This window comes from Paroedura picta, chromosome 12 (genome assembly GCF_049243985.1).
Source record: "Paroedura picta isolate Pp20150507F chromosome 12, Ppicta_v3.0, whole genome shotgun sequence".
Taxonomy (NCBI): Eukaryota; Metazoa; Chordata; class Lepidosauria; order Squamata; family Gekkonidae; genus Paroedura; species Paroedura picta.
In genome coordinates this window covers 42,708,524-42,730,849 of record NC_135380.1, presented here as the reverse complement: position 1 = coordinate 42,730,849, position 22,326 = coordinate 42,708,524, and the positions used below count along the sequence as shown (strand labels likewise).

General features: G+C 52.4%; 1 protein-coding gene across 1 annotated transcript in view; it reads right to left on the bottom strand.

The window, feature by feature from the left end:
• The window catches only part of COL5A1 (collagen type V alpha 1 chain), a 263,653-nt gene extending 243,107 nt beyond the window's left edge, over positions 1-20,546 (bottom strand). Inside the window, exon 1 of the mRNA XM_077306664.1 lies at positions 19,900-20,546. Coding sequence (XP_077162779.1) covers positions 19,900-20,002 — 103 coding nt within the window. The 5' untranslated portion in view covers positions 20,003-20,546. The remainder of the gene's footprint in view (positions 1-19,899) is intronic.
• Positions 20,547-22,326: the final 1,780 nt, after the last annotated feature.

Genomic DNA, 22,326 nt, shown 5'->3' with positions numbered 1-22,326 from the left:
TTTAGTATTCAGTAGGTCTGTGAGACCTGAACAAAGTACGCTATGAAATCCCTATAGAAGTTAGCGAATCCCAAGAAACTTTGCAGCTGTAGCCCAGAAAATCTAGACTCTCCTTATGGACTTCACATTTGGATAGCTCCTCATAGAGGTGGTTAGTGTATACCCATTTCAGAACTTTCCACACCAGGCATACATGTTCATCCCATTTCTGGGATAAATTAAAACATCATCTAGAATAACCAAGACCGTTTTGTGCAGTAAATCATGCAGGACCTGGTCTATGACAATCATAAAATACCAGGGATTCCACTAAGCCCAAAAGGCATAACAAAGTACTTGAACTGCCCCAAGGGAGTGTTGAAGACTGTAAGGCAGTGGTCCCAAACCTTTTTATCACCGTGGACCGGTCAATGCTTGACAATCTTAGTGAGGCCTGGGGGGATAGTCTTTTGCTGAGGGACGTCGCTACCGCTGCCTGAGCCCCTGCTCTGGTTGCTTTCCCACTGGTGCTCTCGACTTCCCGCTTCCCACTGGGGGGGCGCTGCCAGCAGCAGCTGCACAGTGCCATGCCAAGGGGGAGCCCCAGCCATGGCAGCCGCCAGTGAGCACCAAAGTGAGTTGGCAGTATAGTGGCAGGGCAGCCCCCGAGGCAGCAGCTGGGGAGGAGGACAAGGAGGAGCCGCGGCCCGGTACCGGCTGATCCACGGACCAGTACCGGTCTGCAGACTGGTGGTTGTGACAGCTGCTGTAAGTTGCTCATGCCCGTGTTTTATGCATACCCCATAGTATGCTTCCCTCAGGTCCTGCTCAGTAAAAGTCCTACTAGATCCCAACTGCCCCAGTAGATCTTTTATCAGATTCAGGGTATAGATGTTCGATGTGAAAATGGCATTAAGCCCCCAGTAGTCCATACACAGTTGTAATGTCTCATCCTGTTTTGCCATACTGGACATGGCTGGATAGGTGAACCCCAAGGATAAGTTCTTGTCCAGGACCTTCCACAGTTCCCCCATTTCTTGTAGGCTCATGGAGTAAATCTTTGCCCTTAGCAGAGGTTCCCCCAGAGTCAGTTTGATTGCACAATTGGTTTTGTCATGAGGGGGGATCCAGGCCCTGAACATTCAGTCCACAGGAGGCCCATTGTGCACGACCATTGCTGAGGGGCCCTGAGAGGTGTCGTTGAGTTGCATTGGGCCTGGCATCCTGGGTCGCTGAATGTCATTACTTGGGCTCACCAGTGTACACAGGATTCATGTTGCCAAAGCCAATCTAGCTCCAGAGTGAAGGGGAAGGCTGCCCCAGTGCTACTACTGGTTGTAGCTTCTCCCAATGGTCCCCAGTCTCTATGTGAAGGTGGGCCATCCAATGGGTAGTTGTCCCGCCTTTGGAAAACTGGCCATCCATCTGCACAAAGTGGATGGGAACTTTTAGTTCCTCCAGACTCACTACCAGCACCTGGACAACCCAGGATTAATCAACATCTCGGTACATCTGCAGTCCAACACATCCTAGATTCATAGCCCCACTCCCGTCTCCAGGTCAGAAAGAGTCACAGGCACAAGAAGGAAGGGAATGGGACTCATCAATCTCATGCCCCTGGATGGAACTACTGGCAGAGCTATATCACAGCAGGTTGGACCCGTTTCCCACCAGCTTGCGGACCTCTACTTCTCCATCCTTGGGTCTTCAGATGACTAAGGCACCAGGTTCTCAACTAGCGGGGTCAGGAGCACCCTAGCCAATTTACAAGGGGAGCTTCTGGTCTGCAGGGGTAGTCAGTTTCCTGGTGGCAGTTGGGGTGCTCATGGTGAGTAGCTTCACCCCCATCTTGGAGGAGCAGTCAGCCAGGAAGTGGCCAGCACCCCACATCCCAGTCAAAATTACTTCCCCCAGTGTCAGGAACACTCCACTGCTTTGGAAGGCATGGCACATCAGGGTTCGATTTTTCAACCCATACCAGTATGCTTCTGTTCCACTTATCTGGCATGCTGAGCCTCCACCATCTCCTTGATCTAAAAGCGGGCCACCACCTTCCCAGCAAGGCATACCCAGCCTATCAAGGTGGTACATTGCCACACAAGGACCCATTATGCACGGCCGCCGAAATGGCGATTTCGGGTCACATAGAAAACACGGAGGGGGAAGACGCGATGCACACCGGTTATGCACGGGGCGGGGCGTGACGGCGGCAAAACCCAGAGTAACCGATTATGCACGTGGCGATCCCGGTGCCACTTCTGGTTGTGCCCCGGTCACCCGGAAGCTGCGCTTTCTTCTACGTTTCACTAATGCGGCTTTTTCGGCGGCATGCTCCGAAGCTGCGGACGGTTGCAGCCGGCTCCGTGCGTTATCGGTGATTTTAGTCGCCGCCATTCCACCCCGAATGTGCGTTATTCCCCCCGTGCATAATGGGTCAAGGTCAGGACACAAACCTTCGCAAAAGAACTGAACCTTGGTGGCCTCACTCCAGTTGTAGATCTTGTATGTCAAGCAAAAGAACTCTGTTGCATACTTGAGAGAACCTCTTGTCCCCTTGCTGCAGGCTACACAGGTGCTTCTAAATGGTATCTGTTTAGAGAGGGTCCTTGAAGTGCTTGTGCAGAGCCTGCATGAATTGGTCAAAATTAAGGAGCTCTAGGGCATCTAGGTCATAGAGACCCATGTACCAGTCTGCAGCCACCCTCTCCAGAAAAGAACCAATGTAGTACGCCCAGGAGATCCCGTCGGAGAACAGATTCTCACATTCATTCACGTACAATTGCACCTGCACCAGGAAAAACAACAACTTCTCAGAAGATCCATTAAAAAAGGTGTGAAGCTTCCGTGCATTGTTGAACCCCCCAGGAGTGGGATTTGGTGGCAACGCTCCAGCAATGTTCCCAACAGCTGAGGGTGCCACAGTAGGAGTAGGGAGGTTGCTGCAGTCAGTGAGGTGGTATTTGCCATCTCAGCCTCAGCTGCTGGTGCCTCTGCTTTCCTGCCATTACCCTGCTAGCTTGTAACTCACTAAGCAAACATCTTCCCCTTCTTCTTGTGTCCCAGAAATAATGCCAGTGTCCCCACCATTTCATCCAGCTGGGCCTTGAACTTTAGTCACTTCCTGGGAATTTCCTGCCATATCGCAGACTTCAGGTCCAGCTGGCAGTACCGGCCCAGTCCGACCCAGTCGGCCTAGACCTGATACCAGGAATGCTTGGAACTCAGTCACATAACATCCCACTTCAGCTCTGGCACTCCACTGCTTACAGTTCGGGGTGTCCACCACAAACATGGTTGTATAGTGGGTTGTTCCAGTGCCTACTTCGACCACTTGGATGAGGGGAGCTGCTTTGCTCTCCTTCCCACAGACTTTGGGGTCTGAGTCACCATTCGTAGATATGTTAATTGAACAAGGGACACAGATCCAGAATACTGAGTTTTGACAATCTGTGAGGATCTTCAATTGCCCAGAAAAGCTAACCATTGACTTGATGCAAATTATTTCATTTATTCAGAGCAAGCAAGCACACTCAACAATACTTTTGTTAAAACTGAGACAACGACAAAGAGGCATGGCATATAACCCCTCACCCTGCAGCCCCCTTGAGAACTCATGCAATGCGAGAAGACTTCAAACAGTCACAACAACCAGATAAGCAGAACCCAAGGTTGCTTCCTGGAGGGGAATGTAGATGGATGGGGGAGAAATGTGAATGCAGGAAGAACTGACCAAAGCAATGAAATAATAAAACATGGCCAACAGGCACCAAACTATGATTAATCATGGCATGAGCAGAGCATCCTGACATTCTGCTACAGCAACTCGAGTCTACATGCTGAATGAATTACCACCATGAAACTACACTTCCCATCATGCTCTGCCATCTTCTTGAAAGGCACCCAGAAAGGTGAGAGGGAAAGGAGGTATTTTGTTTTAATAATATGTTAATTATATACATAATGCCTTTAATGTTCAAAGCATGTCACATGTCACATTATATTCTTGCTATTCTTACAACAACCCTAAAAGGGTGGCCAGTGTCATCACTATCCACAGACTTCAGTGATGCTTGTGACAACTCACAACACCTGCAGACGGTTTTATGCCATTCCTTCTAGTACTTTATGGCTTTCTCAAACTATACCATCTTTAACACAGTTGAAAACAAAAAACAAAATCCATTTGAAAAACCAGAAAAAGTTTAACTGGCCATATCAGTTTAAAATGGAAACAAAAAAATGCAAGGAATATCAGTTTTATCCCATCTTCAACCAGAACTGCCGGTACTGGTTGTTTCCAAATAATCAGATGTAGAGATGATTCCAGACAAGACCTGGCATTCCTGCCTTCCAGGGGGAAGGGTTGGGATTGCATCTAGAACCCTGCAAGATCCTCTTCATCCTTGGAAGGCAGAAGAGCCAACCTGGGGCCACCAGCCCGGGCAACTGACTCTTTGAGAGCATCCTGACCAGACTCCTTCACTTCCTGCCAAGTCTGCCCCTGGGCTTCCCACCCTGTGCCCTCTACCAAAAGAGCCATGGCATCCAGTCTGCCACCACCATCTTCATTGTCCTGCACTGTTTCTAGCTACCTAAATTCTCTTCGGCCACTGGGACAGAATCCTGCCAACAGGCAAACACCAAGTTCTAGACTAGAGCCTGATCCACTCGGAAGTTTCCATATACACTTTCCATTCATGCCAGTGGAACGTGCACAGGAGAAGTCCAGAGTGGAATCTCTCACTTTTCAGCATGTTCAAATTTGTAAGAGAGAGGGGAAATCCTACTTTCTCTCTAGGAATCCCACTCACCTATTCCATTTTACATATCAGATATACTAGTCTTGGCTCTCAAATAATTTCTCCAAAAATAGTGCCGCAGAACTCTTCCTGTGACTGCTAGTTCCAGTTATTGAGCTTTATTTTACAACTATATGATTTGCCACAAAAATGTCATTTAATAAAGAATAGCATGGTCTTCCTCCAAAATATTCACATGATGTCTTAAACATCAACATAAAGAAATCTGGTTTTGTCATCAGGACTGACCAGAAATCCCCAAAATCAACATTTCTCCTATCAGAAAATGCAAATAAAATGTTCTAAGAGACACAGAAAGAGTTGCAACCCATTGAATATTAGTGTCACTTATGCACGGGAGACTAAAAGTCATCAAGTTTGTATGCATGGTGTTTGGCAGAGGTATGAAGTTTCCAGTAACTAAAATAATCTGATTATTCAAATTTCACCCATTTCTGAGCAAGCGTGAGAGATCAGCATCACTCCTTGTCTCGGGAGTAACTCAAGAAATTCAACCCTTCCAGATAGTCTACATTTTGGATAATAAATATAATAAATAAACTGGGAGATTTAATGTCTGGAGACCATTGCCGCAATACTAGAGCCAGAAGACAAAGATTTGGGTTTTTTGGGGGGTGGGGGGAACATCATCCAAGCATGGAATGACTCATTGTGTGGGCACATAGTTGTAAGTTTCCTGCATTCTGCAAGGGGTGACCCTGGAGGTCCCTTTCAATTCTATGTTTCTATGATTCGGTGATTTGGCTGCTTAGTTTAAAATATCAACCACACATTTCATCTCCTCTGCAAATCTGGCCTTCCGCCCTGCCTTTCCTCTCTGCCCCTTCCCCGGCCGGGCCTTCCTTCCCCGCTCATCCCCTGGGCTTCACGCATCCCTTGCTGTGCCCCCATCAACACAGTACTGGCACTTTCCAGGGCGAATCAATGCCAGGGAGAGAACTCTCTTCCAGCCAGTCCCACCCTCCAACTAGCATCACTGTGTCTGCAGAATGCCACTCTTCAGGGGTCCACCAGTTCATGTAAGCATATTGGATACTGGAATTCTTTCAAACCAGATCCAGGGCAGAACCAGCAAGGGGACTTCTGGACACATTCGAGATTGTTCTGCCTTAGCTTTTAAGAGTTGCCCATGCAAGAATGGCATGAACACACCTTGGGTCATACTATAAAAGGGAAAAGAAAAGAAAGCTCGAGGAGAAATGTTCAGAGTACAGCTTATAGAGAAGGGAGAGGTTCTGTTTCTTTCTTTTAAAAGCCAAGGCTTAGGAAGGGAAAGAAAAATAATGCAGATAAATGACTGGTTATGTCATTGGTGTCATCGGGAAAGATTTGAGTTTTGGACCATGGTACCATGATTAGGTCTGCGATTGGAAGATGGTTTGCACTTCACGAGGCTGAGAGAAAATGTCTTGTGGACCTAGTGAGGAAAGCTTTAAATTAACTGCAGTGGGGGAGTGAGATGTACATTCAAAGCCTAGTTTGATGAGGATAATTGTAGATGGGAACACTGCAGATTTAAAGGGAATGGCACATATACAGGGAACCATTAACTTACCTGAAAGTTCAAAAACTAAACGCCTGGAGCAGGGGTAGTCAACCTGTGGTCCTCCAGATGTTCATGGACTACAGTTCCCATGAGCCCCTGCCAGCGCTGCCAGCGCTGCCAGCGCTGGCAGCGCTGCCAGCGCTGGCAGGGGCTCATGGGAATTGTAGTCCATTAACATCTGGAGGACCACAGGTTGACTACCCTGGGCCTAGAGTACTCGTATGAAGAATTATGATGTTTCTACACTAATGCGCAGAGTATGGAAAACAAGCAGAATGAACTAGAAGTCCTAAGAAAGGAAGGGGACTATGATCTAATAGGTATTACAGAAACCTGGTGGGATAACACACAACAGGAATAATGAGGGCTCAGGGGTACAATTTATTTTAAAGGGACAGACAAATAAAGAAGGGAGAGGAGTAGCACTATATGCTCTATGTTTCGATGCGTCTGAGCATGAGAGTTCAGGTGAGAATCTCTGGGTTAAGATGAAAGGAGTAGGAAATAATACTGTTATTAAGGTGGGAGTCTGCTACAGACTGCCAGACCAGGTAGAGCAGCAGTCCCCAACCTTTTCCTGGTTGAGCACTGCTTCCAGGGGTGGGGGAGAGCCGGCGGCCCAGGGACTGAACACGTGCGGCACCGCCTCACAAACACGCACGCATGGAGCTTCAATGCATGCGCATTTGCGCCCCACCGGAGGGTGTAAACGTGCACGCGTGGCAGCTCCACACAAATACGCATGTGCAGAGCTGCCGCGCATGCGCGTTTGCATCCACTGGCATGCCAGCGGCGGCGCCTGCCTCTTCCCCCCCTCCTTGCAGTGAGAAGCTAGCCGGCCGCGAGTGAAGCGGCTACTTTGGCGGCCGCTTCGCTTGCGGCCTGGCAAGCTTCTCGCTGTGTGTGTGGGGGGGGAGGCAGGCGCAGCTGGCGGCGGCCTGGTACCGAGGACCGGGGGTTGACGGCCCCCGAGGTAGAGGATTCGGATGAGATGCTCCTAGCCTAGATTTCAAAGTATTCAGAGAGACAGGACCTAGTGGTCATGGGAAATATATATTGGAAGACCAGCTCTGCTAAAAATTAAAAGACAAGTAAATTCTTGACTTGTCTTGTTGACAACTTAATTTCCCAGAAAGTAGAAGGGGTCTGCTGTTTTACACTTTATTCTCACCAATAGGGAAGAACTGGTTGACGAATATCCTCCCATCAGCAGTTATGGAGGGGAGATTCCAGAAGATTCCTTACATACAGAGACGTTGCCCATGTAAACAAGGTTCTATAGAAACCATACAGCACGTTTTTATTTTTACTGCCCCATATACAATTTGGGCTAAAGCTCTCAACTCACTCCTAGTTAAATGTATTGGCTACTCTGATAAACGCAAGGTACAGTTCCTTCTCTCCAATCAGGATCCAGATACAATTGATAAAATGGCTAAATTCTTACAAATGGCAATTAAGTTGTGTGAACTTAACAACTATAATTGACTGTATTCTGATTTCTCTTATTTTTATGCCAATAAAGGTTGTTGGTGTTGAGATCTCTAACATTGAGATCATTGTTAGATCTATTGTATTGGTGCCACCCGCTTCTGAATATTATTCTCTCCACCAGGCTGAACTAAGATCAGAATTGTGACCACCGCCGCTATATGTTATATATAACTTTTGCTGATGTTAATTGGGGTTTTTATGGGGATTTTATTGTGTTTTAACTATTTATGTTGTGAACCGCCCTGAGACCTATTTGGAGAAGGCGGTCTAAAAATTAAATAATAATAATAATAATAATAATAATAATAATAATAATAATAATAATAATAATAATAATAAATAACTGGTTGACGAGGTCAAAGTTGTGGGTGGGCTTAGTAGTTATGGTCCTGTGATTTTGGACTTTATGATCTCGGTGAAGAGTAAAGCTGTACATAGTCATACATACAAACTGGACTTCAGGAGAGCAAATTTTAACAAACTTAAAGTTATCTTGAGTAGAATCCTGTGGTCAGAAATACTTAAGGAGATGGAAGTTCAAGAAAGTTGGGAGTTTCTCAAAAGTGAAATATTGAAGGCACAATCGCAGACAGTTCCCTTGAGAAGGAAAACTGGGAGGAACCTTAAGAAACCAGGGTGGCCCCATAAACAGTTTTCAAAATAATTGAATAATAAAAAAAGACTCATGTAGAAAATGGAAGGAGGACCTTTTAACAAGGGAGGAATATAAACAAATAACCAATGCTTGTAGGGAGAGTCTTAGAAAAGCTAAAGCTCAATATAAACTTAGGCTAGGAAATGCTAAAAACAACAAAAAAAGGGTTCTTTAGTTATATTCAAAGTAAGAAAAAGAATAAGGACATGGTAGGGGCATTGCAGCGACAAGAAAGTGAAAACTTAACAGGTGATACAGAGCTGTAGGTTTTCTTACACTCTCCCTACCAGCATTGGTTATTTATTTATATTCCTCCTTGGTTACAAGGTCCTCCTTCCAAATAAATTAAATAAATAAATTTCCTAAATTAGACTTTTTAATTACTCCATTCTTTTATTTCCTAATTCTTCTTCAACTACTTCTTCTTCTATTATACTGTCCTCTTTATGTTAATCATAGATCTAAATTTCTGGGAAGTTTTCTTGTGGAGTACAATGGACAGATAAAAAGGTAAAGGTATCCCCTGTGCAAGCACCGGGTCATGTCTAACCCTTGGGGTGACGCCCTCCAGCGTTTTCATAGCAGACTCAATACAGGGTGGTTTGCCAGTGCCTTCCCCAGTCATTACTGTTTACCCCCCAGCAAGCTGGGTACTCATTTTACGAACCTCGGAAGGATGGGTCAACCTTGAGCCGGCTGCTGGGATCGAACTCCCAGCCTCATGGGCAGAGCTTTCGGGCTGCATGTCTGCTGCCTTACCACTCTGTGCCACAAGAGGCTCTTACAATGGACAGATAGACATAGATAAAATGTACTTGCAATACTGACCCTCATGTCACTCACAAGGAATCCTTTTTCGCAGTGGCTACAATGAAAATTAGTGTGAGATCTGTGATTAATTATTTTATCGATATTCTAATATGAATTTTAAAGTATTATGATTGTGTGGGAACTTTTGAATATATTGTTTTGTAATGCTTTGCAATGGCCTAAGGCTATAAGCAATAAAATTCATGACTGACTCACAATAGTGATAAATGTAAAGTTCTTTAGTTATGTAGGAAAAATCAAATCCGTCACTATTGGATGGGTGAGACGTGTCTTGACTGTAGTACATGTGAAAAAGATATTGGGGGGGGGGGGTCTTAGTAGACCAGACACTGAACATGAGTCAGCAGTGTGACTCGGTGGCTAAAAAGGCAAACAGGATTTTTGGTGAGGGTTGTGAGGATTTTGAAGATGGTGAGGATTTTGGAGACCAAGTCGTATGACGACAGGTTGAAGGAGCTTGGTCTGTTTAGCATGGAGAGAAAACGACTAAGAGCTGATACAATAACCATCTTTATGGTCATAGGGCTGTCACAGAGAAGATGGAGCAGAGTTGTTTTCCTTCCTTGCATACCCACGGAATTGCTAATTGCTGCTGAGGGATGGTAGGTGAATTTCCTTGAGACTAGGCTGGATATTGGAGATTTTTGGTGGGGAGGGATCACTGGGACATGGGTCACTTTGGTTGAGCAGGTAGTTGTGAGTTCCTGCATTGTGCAGGAGGTTGGACTAGATGACCCCAGATGTCCCTCCCAACTCTATGATTCTATGATTCTATGAAATGAGAGCAGAATACTGGACACCATACTGTCAGGCTCATGAGCCTGAGAACAGAAGTAATCTAAGAGCCTGCTGCAGCCCACGCTAATGTAGCCCAGGCTGGGAACCAAGGCAGTGCTGCCCCCGCCCTCCCCTGTGCTACTTAACCAGGGCATGACTGGTTCCACCCTGCATGTACTTCCAGAGCCAATGTCAGGCCACTGGAAGCTGCCAAAACCTTCCTGACCCTATTCCCATTGCCTTTGCTCACTGCTCCTGCTTCACATGTCTTTCCTGGGTACCTGGCCCACGGCAATCAAGGATACGGAAGAAGAAGAAGAAGAAGAAGAAGAAGAAGAAGAAGAAGAAGAAGAGTTGGTTTTTATATGCTGCTTTTCTCTACCCAAAGGAGACTCAAAGCGGCTTACAGTCACCATCCCTTTCCTCTCCCCACAACAGACACCCTGTGAGAGAGGGGAGGCTGAGAGAGCCCTGATATCACTGCTCGGTCAGAACAGCTCTTTCAGTGCTGTGGGGAGCCCAAGGTCACCCAACTGGCTGCATGTGGAGAAGGAGCAGGGAATCAAACCAAGTTCACTAGATTAGAAGTCCGCACTCCTAACCACTACACCAAACTGGCTCTCTGAAGCAGACGGCAACATGAGCCCCAGCAACCTAACTCAGTCAGATTATGCTTCCCTGGGCAGGCAAGAAGCCCATGCACCTGGCTCCCCCCAGGTGCACAGAGATCCAGAGCCACTGAATATTAGTGTCACAGTCCCCTTGCCTTCCTGTGGCACTAGAGAGACACAGGCCTTGGCAGCCCTATGGGGAAGGGACACAGAGCACTGGCTGTGCATGTGCAGGCAGAAGTTGGCAGAGGGAGCAGGCAAACCTCACTGCTAGCCCGGGAGAGCTAGCCAGGGAAAAAAACTTTCACCTCCACCTACCCACCCACTTGTCAAAGGCAACAGATGTACGGCACTCCATTCTGACACCTCCCAGACAACACAGCCCAAGAAAACCCCAAGTGAAATCCCTTAATATCCTGGTCTGTAAAATGCATGGATCTCCGAACATGTTCCTCCTGATGCAACACACAAGCTTCAGCTGGACAACAACAGCAGAATAAAGGATCCACAGTAATGGGTTGAAACTACACGGAGAACACTATCAGCTAGATATTGGGGGGGGGGGATTGTCTAAGGAAGTGATGACAAACAGCAGCTGGACAAACACTTTTCCTGGATGCTTGAGGCTGATCTTGCACTGCACAGGGGGTGGGACTAAATGGCCTGGATGGCCCCTTCCCAGTCTAGGAGTCTAGGAGTCTAGTTCAGCTGCCTAAGGAGGTGGTGAGCTCCCCTTCATTGGAGGTCTTCAAGCAGTTGGCTGGACAGATATTCTCCTGAATGCTTTAGGCTGATCCTGCACTGAGCGATGGGTGGGACTAGGTGGCCTATAGGGACCCATCAAATTCTAGCATTCTATGGAGTCTAGTTTAGCAGTGGAATAGACTGCCTAAGGCAGGGGTAGTCAAACTGCAGCCCTCCAGATGTCCATGGACCACAATTCCCAGAAGCCCCTGCCAAATGCTGGCAGGGGCTTCTGGGAATTGTACTCCATGGACATCTGGAGGGCCACAGTTTGACTACCCCTGGCCTAAGGAGATGGGGGAGCTCCCCCTCACTGGCAGTCTTCAAGCAGCGGCTAAAGTGATCCTTAACCTGGATGCTTTAGGCTGATCCTGCATTGAGCAGGGAGTGGGATTAGATGGCCTGTAGCAGTGGTCCCCAACCTGCGGGCCGCGGCCCGGCGCCGGGCCGCAAAGGCCATGGCGCCGGGCCGCGGCTCCCTCTCCCCGCCCCCCCCCCCGCAGTAAAAAACTTCCCAGGCCGCAAGCTTGCGGCCCGGGAAGCTACTTACTGCGGGAGGGCGGGCAGGGAATCAGGGCCGGGCCGCGCCCGTGCAGGCCGCGCCCGCTCGGCCCGATCCGCGGGCGCGGCCCGCGGGCGCGGCCCGATCCGCGGGCGCGGCCCGATCCGTGGGTGCGGCCCGCGGGGCGCGGCCGGGTGCGGCCCGCGGGCGCGGCCGGGCGCGGCTCGTGGGTGCGGCCCGCGGGCGCGGCCGGGCGCGGCCCGATCCGCGGGCGCGGCTCGAAGCATGGGCGTGGCCCGCGCGGGCGCGGTCCCTGCGGGCGCGACCCGATGCCCTGCCGGTCCCCAGCCTAATAAAGGTTGGGGACCACTGGCCTGTAGGACCCCTTCCCACTCTAGGATTCTATGATTCTAACAACTTGTTTTATCTTCCCAACAACCCTGTAAGGTAGACTGGATTTGCCAAAAGCCATCCATTAAGCTCAAAAGGAACCCACCCCAAGGCTCCCACATCCAAACCCAACTTTCGGCCCAGGTGGCAAGATTTGAGACTCTTTCTGGCCTGATGTTGGGAGAGGCAGGATGCACAAGCCAGTATGTCCCTCGTACTGCTTCCACGGCTGGCCCAAAAAGCACAAAGCAGCATCAGCAGGGCTGTCCCCATGACATCATAAGGCCGTCCCCCCCCCCGCCCCCCAGTCTCCCAGGGCTATCTTTCTGCACAGGGAATGACCCCGGTGATCCAGACAGATCTTCATTCCCTCCATGACTCACACTCCGGGAACCTTAACACTGCCCTGTTTGTCTGGAGAAGAATTCTGTTTCCATTTTGGCTTTTGTCTTCGGCTCTTGTCATTCCAAGAAGCCCACGGACAAGCTAATGGGTTGCTTTCTCTCTTCTTTGGGCAGCTCTTGCACTTACTATAAGCAGAACTTTCTCCAAAAACTTGAATGTTTGGGAGCTGGTTGCCGTGATACCATCAAATATACTGGTCTGCAAAAGTGCTTTTCTGATTCAAACCAGCCCCCTGAGAAGCTCAGCCTCAGTCCTGCAGAGAGAGAGAGGCTGTGCTGTGCTGAGGGAGCCTGACCTGCTGGGTCGGACCAGGAGTCCGTCTTGCCACAGCAGTGCCCTGTTGGGTTCCTCTGAGAGCCCCCCCCACCATGGCCAAACGGGGAGGCTGCCCCATGTCCCGAGGCTGCCAGCCATGTACGATGCTCAGAAATAGACCGGCTGTTTCCTAACAGCCCCCAAGAAGCAGAGGAATTGCAGCTCTCCAAATGGGCCACAAAACTCCTTATGGGGTCCCCAGCCCCTCCTCAAAGACCCATCTGCAGGTTTCCTGGCCCGGAGCCTATGCCACCGGACACATTTACAGCACAGGCCTGCCCCGGTGGCTGGAATCCTCAGCAGATTCAGGTAGGAGGCAGCTTCCCTGGAAGACTGTGGGATGCTTCTTCCTCTGGGCTGCCCTCTAGTGCTTCTACGATAACCAGGTCAGGGCAGATGGCATGACTTGCTGTCCTCCCACTACTAGGGAGTGTCCTGAAGGCCCACTTGGAGATGTGGGCTAATGGAGTAGGGTAGAGGCAGTCAAACTGCGGCCCTCCAGATGTCAGTGGACTACAATTCCCATGAGCCCCTGCCAGCATTCGCTGGCAGGGGCTCATGGGAATTGTAGTCCATGGACATCTGGAGGGCCGCAGTTTGACTACCCCTGGAGCAGGGCAATCAGCTCCTTCACAGCCTACCCCACTCCCAAAGCAAACCCCTCTCGGGCTCCAAGGACCAGTTGCGTCCCACAGCTGCCACCTCAGCTGCATAGCTACAAGGCAGGGGACCTCCATCTGCTGGCCAGAGAAGCAGCCGCAGAGATCTAGGCCAGCCCCAGGACACGGGGCAGGGCCTCCTCCTTTCTCCCTTCACTGCCAAGCTGCCCTTCAGAAGCGTCTGCAAAAAAAGCATCTGCCATACAGATGTTTATGCACACCCCAAGAAAACCAACATCTACAGAACCATCCCCTTAAAAGACAGAGGAGGGAATCTCTGCTAATCGGACAGGACTAACTGTGGCAAAAAGCAAGGCCCGACCGATGCATCTCGTGCCCCAAATGCGGGAGAGAAAACTTTACTGAGTCTTTCCAGGCAGAGCCTTTCCAAGCTGTGCAGGCAGTTTCCCAAATCCCAGGACATTGCCCCACAAGCTGGATGGCTTCAACCCTGCAGCGCAAGCCTGTGCTATGACGTAACCCCCAAGAGCTCCCCTCCCCCTCCCTCCCCTCCCCTCCCCTCTTCCGCACGGCCTTTCATCTCCCACATCTGGATCCCTGGCACGTTGCGGGAGTTGCACAGAAAGAAAACGGGAATCACGTTCATTCCACTCTATATTAATTTCTTTTGCAAGCTGGCTTGAACTTCAGAGGGGCATGTTTAGACAAAGAATAGGCCATCCATTTTTAAACATCAGCTGCTCCTGCCAGGGCCAAGTGTCAGCAAGAAGCATGCCTCACATAGCCAGTGCCCTGTGACCAACTCAAGATGCCCCTCCAGAGGGACCCTGGCGCCCCTCAGACGCAACACGCTGCACTGCACTTGGAGGGCCCAAGGCCATGCATGCCCAGCCACCTTCCCACATGGCCACGGCCAAGCCGGGATCAGGAATGGCAATCAGATGCGAGAGGCACCAGCAAGCAGTCTCTTCGAACAAGACAGCCATGAACCCGACGCTCAGTGGGTCACACACCACTGCTGGAAAGGGGGCGGCTATGCCTTTATTTTGGGAGCCGTGGGCCTGCCGGCGAACGCAGTCTCCTTTTGCCGTCTTCTCTCCCCCCTGCCAAACTCCTCCCCCGCACACGTTCCACTACCTTGGCCGCTGCAGCATGCGAGGGGGAAAGAATGAAGGGGAAATCACACCATGCTGTCTACATCCCTAGACGCTGGAAGGGGGAGACCAGGGAGGGGCAGGGGCCGAGAGCCAGACATCCTCAACGTGCCATGCCCAGACTCAGAACCTTTAGCGGCCACGATGGCCACTGGATGCCCCTGGGAAAGCCACCAACTCAATTCTCCTCCAAAAAGCAAAAGGGGGGGGAGAGGGTTTTGTAGCCCCTGGAACAAAAAGGATCTGGTCTGCCAAAACTACCAGGGAGCGGGGCTGAAATTCACTGGGAAGTGAATCCCCATCCAAGGCCCTCCCAGTCTGCCAGACTGGGGCAGGACCAGTGATGTCACCCGGCTGGCTCCAGGAGCCTTGGTGCGTGCCAGCCCAGGACTTCTCCGCATGCCTCCCTGGAATCGGTAGTGGCCAGGCCTTGCTCTGCTCCGCCCCCGCCACGAGAACATGTCCCAGACAGAAGGTCGGCCTTTCCATCTGAAACACGGCTGCCGCAAACAGAAAAGGAGGTCTGACTCTGTTCTCGGCTCCTTGGCAAACAAAGAAGGGATGAAAACTGAGACGCCAACGACCACCACGTTTCTCCCTTCTGCTACCCAGACTCTTCCCTTGGGAAGAATGCTTTTGGATGCTTTGGGCTGATCCTGCGTTGGGCAGGGGGTTGGACTAGATGGCCTGTATGGCCCCTTCCAACTCTATGATTCTGTGATTCAAGTCCCGCCATCATCCCTCCCCAAATGGGCCTGCTTGTGCTGGCCCATTTACAGCACACCCCACTCCCCACGGCCAGCCTACTTCACCGGGCAGAGCCCAAAGTGTTCCTTAAACCAACCTGGAATTCCAGGGGCACATCTTACGCTTGCTATCCCACCTCAAAGTGACCTTCTTTGGTGGCAACCAGGTGCAGACTCCCCACCCCACCCCCACCCCCACCCCCGCAAGCAGGATGCATGGAGAGGGGATGGCACCACAGCTTGGCAAAAAGCTATTTGATGCACCACCTCTTCCGCCCACGACCACGCCTCACACCCACTCAAAGGAATCCAGGAGGGGGCCATGCCATCCACTGGTTGTTTGCCCAAAGGGACCAAATGGTCTTTTCCATCCTGTTTGAAGCATCCAATATAAAAATCAGTCCTTACAGCCCTCATTCAACTGCAGTGCCAAGCATAGCACTGTAATAATGGCAACCTCTCCCCCGCCCCCAACTATTGCCATAACTTCCTCCATCCTGGGGACCAGGTGAGCAGCGGGCCTGCAAAAGGGGGCCCAGCCTGCCTTGAAATGAGAGCCACTGTCCTGGCTGCACTATGGCCCACTGACTTCCCCGCCATGCTGCAGGACCAGCAGGGGAAGGAACGAAGGCTGACTGACAGACGGGCATCCCCAGCAGCAGGCCCCAGACATCCCTAAGCCCTGGCTGGGTAGGCCAGATGCCTGGAGGCTGAGGTGACCAGGCTCTCTGGACGGTGCAAGGCTGGCCTGAGAGCTGAGTGCCAAACACTGGTCCTTGGGAGCACATCCCTCTCCCCGCCAAGAAAAACATCCTGCAAGTTCACAGGGATCAAGAGATAGAACACATCCAGCCAGTGTGCCTCTCTCGTTAATTCAGGCCTCCCAAGAAAAACTTCATGGCCCAAAAGCGCAACACAAACACAAAACGGATGTGCTCTTCAGGACAAAAGCCACAAGAGTTGCCCAAACCATCCAGTCCTTGTGATATCTGTTTGGAAGGGATGCAGAAAGACCACCTCAAAAGACCACCACTCCCCGGGTTCTGGGACAACAACCGTGGCTCAAGAGCCTGCCCGAAATCTAACTGGCAACCAGAGGCTGCACAGAGAGAAGACAAGCCCAACCACGTGACGCCAACGCCGATTTTTAAATGTTGCATCAGGAAAACCGACTCTCTCGTGCAGAAGCAGTAGACCCCCAGACTGCAGGTGCTGGGAACACAGAATTGGAGAAAACCACTCATGAGCTCCCAGAGAGACTCTGCCGGCAACTCTTGCAAAGAGCAGGCTGGGCAGGTCTTTCTTACACAGCTACCTTAGCAAAGGAGCACCACGTTTTGCCCTGTGGATGCCACAGGTTATGTCAGGGCACAAAGTCATGCTTTCAAGCTCACACCTGAGCCTAGTGGCTGCATCAGGTATGTGACAAAGTGAGCCCTGACTCAGGGAAACATTGTTGGTCTTTAAGGCACTGCTGGACTCACAGCTGCTTCAAACTGCATTATGTATCCCAGAATTTCGGTGACAAGAGAGATCTACAGAATTATCTCGCAGGAGTAGTCAATCTGTGGTCCTCCAGATGTCCATGGACTACAATTCCCACGAGCCCCTGCCAGCAAATGCTGGCAGGGGCTCATGGGAATTATAGTCCATGGACATCTGGAGGACCATAGGTTGACTATCCCTGCTCTAAGGTGCTCCCACCCCTGTTCATTTTTGATGCTCTTTGCCCACTCTGCAACACCGGCTCAAGACGAGGCAACTGGGGGTGCATCAGAGAGGTCTAGCCTGTTGTTAGGAGTGCCCAAATACTCTGAAGTCAGCCCCACTGATCTTAGCAAGATGGTCTGCTTTGGACCCCTGGCGTCCGCAGCGTAGCACAGCGGTTCAGTCACTGCTTTTCTTGGTCAGCTGTTTCCAGGGGATGGGATCAGGAGCCAACTATCGAAAACTTTTGGAACATTCTCTGGGCATCTGGACTGCCAGGGCTGGGGCTCCTCCCCTGGTCCACTCAGCCAAGGTTCTCCTGGAAGGCCACCAAAAGTGTTTGCATTGCTGAGCTTGGCGTTTGACGGCCCTATTCCCCCAGTCCCAAACGGCGCAGAGAGGGCCGGCCCAGCTCCTGCAGGCCTGCTCTTCAGAGAAGTCTGTGCACACCCAGGACAAGGCAGACAGGCAAAGAGCACCATGGGCCCAAGGAGTTTACAGCATGGCTATATCCCCGGTCAATAACTGGACAGGAGAGGGCGGAAGAGAAGCAACTGGACGGGAGTACTGCAGGAATAGAACCTATGGCAAGCAAACTGAACCTAGGCAGATCAGCGCTGCTGTCTTAACAGTGGCGTTCAACACTGTTGATGATGGGATATTAACCCACCGTCTAGCCGACATGGGAATTCAGCAGGCTGCCCTAAAATGGCTGCAATCCTTTCTCCAAGATGAGAACCTCCCAATGGCAGGCCCTAGGATGTGAGGTTTCGCAGGGAGCTATCCTCTCTCCAACGCTGTTTAACAGCTATATGCACCCCCTCAGCCACCAGGTCTACAGCTTCAGACTGGGGTGTCATCAGTATGCTGGTAACCCCCAGCTGTATCTGTTGATGGGCAGCCATCCATCAGAACCCCAAGAGTCTTTGGCCAGGTGTCTGAAGGCTGAGGTGGACAGGTTCCAGCAGAGTCAACTGAAGGTAAATCCCACCAGGACTGAGGTCCTCTGGCTGAGCCAACAGGCCCCAGCTGAGGCAGTGCATCTCCTGGCCCTTGATGGGGTCCAATTAACAGCTGCAGCAAACTTCAGGAGACTGGGTGAGATCTGGGATGGAGGACAGATGTCACCCGCCAGGCATTCCACCATCTTTGCCAGGCATGACCAGGGGCACCCTACCTGCCCGCGTTTGATTTAGCCACCCTGATCCATGCAACGATCACTTCCAGGCTGAATTGCTCTACGCTGCTCCAGAGACTCCAACCGGTCCAAAATGCAGCTGGACAAGTCCTTCCTGGGACCCAGTGCAGAGTACACGTTGGATCTGTGCTTTCCCAGCTGAACTGGCTTCAGACTGAGGGCCGGATCAGGTTCAAGGTTCTGTTTTTTTACAGCCCTAACTGGTCTGAGACCATCGTATTTGTGGGACCACCTCTCCCACTAGGCCTCCCCAAGAATGCTTGAGGAGCAGAACTTGCTCAGGATCCCTGCCCCAACCCTGGCTCCAACCAGGTCCAGGAATTCTTCAGCCTGGTAGAACGCCCGTCTAAGAAGATCAGGGCCTGGTAGTCAAACTGCGGCCCTCCAGATGCCCATGGACTACAATTCCCATGAGCCCCTGCCAGCATTCGCTGGCAGGGGCTCATGGGAATTGTAGTCCATGGGCATCTGGAGGGCCGCAGTTTGACGACCCCTGAACAGTTCCTCAGAGCCTGCACAATGGAGTTGTCCCGCCAGGCCCATGGCTGAGACCTTGAAAGCACATCTAAACATGGCTGGCGCTGCTGTCCCACTGTACTTTTGCAAACTACATCGGGAGCCAAGATTCCATCAATTGTCCCTCCCCTCCCGCTTCTTTCATTCCTAAAGGATGCAGTCCTAGGAAGCGAGTTCTAAATTAATTTAGTGTCCCATCTGTTGGCTTTTGTATGCTTTCAAAAACTTTCATGTGGCCTGAGCCTGGGGAAGGGTAGACTATAAATCCCGAGCTAACTAACTAAAGGACAGCACTTCTGGCTCCTAAGCAGCGTCGCCTGTCCCTCGACGGCCGGACGCCTTGGCCAAGGGGGGCCCGCAGTGCTGAATCTTCCGCCACTCTCCGGGGCCAGCGGGCTTCCTCGCGCGAGTCCTTCCGCAGGGCCAGCCTTCCAGACGCCTGGGAGCCCCTCGCAGCCCGGAGGCGCCGCCGCCTCCTTTCTGCGGGGAGCCTGACGGCGGGGATCTGGCCTGCCCGAAACGCCCCCGCTCCCCTGGCCACGAAGCTTTGCCGGCCCCAGGCCCAAGCCCCGGCCGCGCCTGGCGCTCGAAGCGAAGACCACAAAGAAGGGACCGGCTCGGGCGGGGGGCTTGTGGCCATCCCGGGGCGCGCACCTGGAAGTTCGTCGGTCTCCCTGCAGCGGGCGGGCAGAGCACACGCCGAGCCCCACCGAGCGGGCAGGAGCTGTTCTGCGTGGCCGGCTCGGGCCGTCCAGGCGGGTCTCCTCGGGGGCAAGCCCGAGGGCTTCCAGCGGCGCTTGCCTCCCAGGAGGGGCGCCGGCAGTCCCCGCGGCGGGCCGTCTGGGCGCCGGACCGACTCGCCCTTGGGGGCCGCGGCTGCCTTCCTTACCTGCGCGGCCGGGGGCGAGGGCGGCGAGCAGGGCGAGGAGGGCGAGCGCCAGGCGCCAGCAGTGCCCGCTGCTGCGCCGCTTCCAGCGCGTGTGCCGATCCATGGCGCGGGCGGCGGCGGCGGCGGCGGCGCTACGAGGCCATGCGCGGGGGGCGGGGGCCGGCAGGAAGCGCGCAGGGCTGCGGGCCAGGCCGTCGGGTGGGTCGCTCGGCCGCTCGCTCGGGCGCTCGCTCGGTGGCTTCGCCGTCCCGGAGCGCAGCGAGGGAGAACTTTTTTTCCGCCTCCGCCGCTCTCTTCTATGGGGCCCGGCTGTCACTCCGGTGGGGCGGCCGCCAATCAGGGCGCGGGGGGAGCCCGGACACCGCCCCCGGAGGGCGGGCGGCCGGGGCGGGCGGGGCGGGGGGCGGCGGCCGGTTCCCCCGCGCCAAGTTTGAACGGCGGAGCTGCGCCGCGGGGCTGTCGGGGGCCGCCGAGACGGTCCTTCCCCCGCGGGCTCCGGGATAGAGCCGCCGCGGGACAGGGAGGAGGGCGGGCGCAGGCGAGGCGGGGCGGCCCTGGGCAGTCTCCCGTCCCGGCCTGGATGCTCCGCCCCTGAGCCGTGGCCGCGGCAGCCGCGGATCCCCGACGGGCGGCCCGGCAGACCCTCACCGCGGGGCTGGACTGGCTCCTCGGGGCTGCTGGAAAGGGCCTTTTGCCGTCGGGTGGCGTCGGCCAGGCTGGGCGGGCAGGAGGCCGCGGAGGGGCAGCGGACAATCCGACGGCGAGAAAGGGAGGGAGGCACGCCGGAGCGCTACTCGTTCCCACGGCGAAGAAGGGCTCCAGCCTCGCCCGGACTCCGCGGCAACAGCCCATATGAACCCCCCCCCTTCCCCGGAGAGGCAGTGTGGCCGGTGAAGAGCCGCAGACCCTCAGCTGGAGAGCCCAGTTGGATCCCCCCACCTACCTACTCCTCACATGCAGCCAGCTGGGTGACCTTGGGCTAAGGTGACCAGATTGTCCCACTTTTGGAGGGACCCATGGGGTCAACCTGGCAAATTGTACTTATGTTGAAATTTAAAATATATAACAATACTATTTTTGCGTTCTATGCGTTCTATGAAACTCTTTGTTGCTCCATATAGACCAAATTTTTAATCAAGACCCCCCCCCCCCAGTCTCACCCTCATGTACCTGAGCGAGGGAAGCGGGAGTCTGTTTTGGGAAGATGAATTCGAAGCCACTTTGGGTAGTGAGAGGTGGGGTACAACCCCCTCATCCAGCTCTTTATTTCCATCCAAGAAGGAGCAGAGGACTGGCTCTCTTGACAAACAAGAGGGTCCCACACCCAGCAGTTTGCAAGTAGAGAAGGGGGATAAGAGATGGTTTGGTGCATTAAGCTGTCTCAATATTTGCTTGCTTGCAAAAGATCAACTTTCTAGCCCTTCTGGTGGCACGTGTGTCAGAGAGAAAGAAAGGGAGGTCAGCAGGTCATTCCCTCCATTGCTTGGAGCAGGGGTAGTCAAACTGCGGCTCTCCAGATGTCCATGGACTACAATTCCCATGAGCCCCTGCCAGTGAATGATGGCAGGGGCTCATGGGAATTGTAGTCCATGGACATCTGGAGAGCCGCAGTTTGACTACCCCTGGCTTGGAGGGAGGATTTGTTTCTGCTGAAAGCAACAGAATTCCAGTCTGTGAGGATCCTGCACACAAAGGTTTGCTTTAAAAAACCCTTTTGTCCTCAATGTGGTCCCAAAGGATTGATCATTTATATATTTATTTATTTATGTTTAATTTTATAGCTCACTGCTCTCAGGGCGGATCACACTAAAAACCCCAATAAAATATACAACATTTGTCCCTATTAAAACACCCATTAAAAAAAAAACCCTATGGTGGTGACAATTCAAATCCCATAGAGCGGTCTCAGGGGCACCCCAAGCATCACCCCATCACACAGCAATAGTCAGCTAGTAGAGACTTCCAATTCAGATCTCCCTTCTTCTCTGTCATGGGGGGCATCAGATCTTCCTGGGCTGGCCTCAACCATAGTACCGGTGGAAGAGCTCCGTCTTACAGGCACCGTGGAACACAGAAAGGTCCAGCAGGGCCCTCAGCTCATCCGGGAGCTCATTCCGCCAGGTTGGGGCCAGGTCTGAAAAGGCCCTGGCCAAGGCCAGTCGAGCTTCCCTGGAGTCTGGAATCCCTATCAGGTTACTACCCGCAGAGAACAAAGCCCTGTGGGGGGCATAGGGTGAGAGGTGGTCCCTCAGAAATGTGGGTCCCAGACCGCAAAGGGCCTTAAAGTTTAAAAACAAAACTTCGAATTGGATCTGGGCCACAACTGGCAGCCAATGCAGCTGTCTCAGCACTGGCTGAATATGGGTCCTCCAAGATGTTCCCTTGCAGCCATATTCTGCACCAGTTGCAATTTCCGAGTCGGGGACA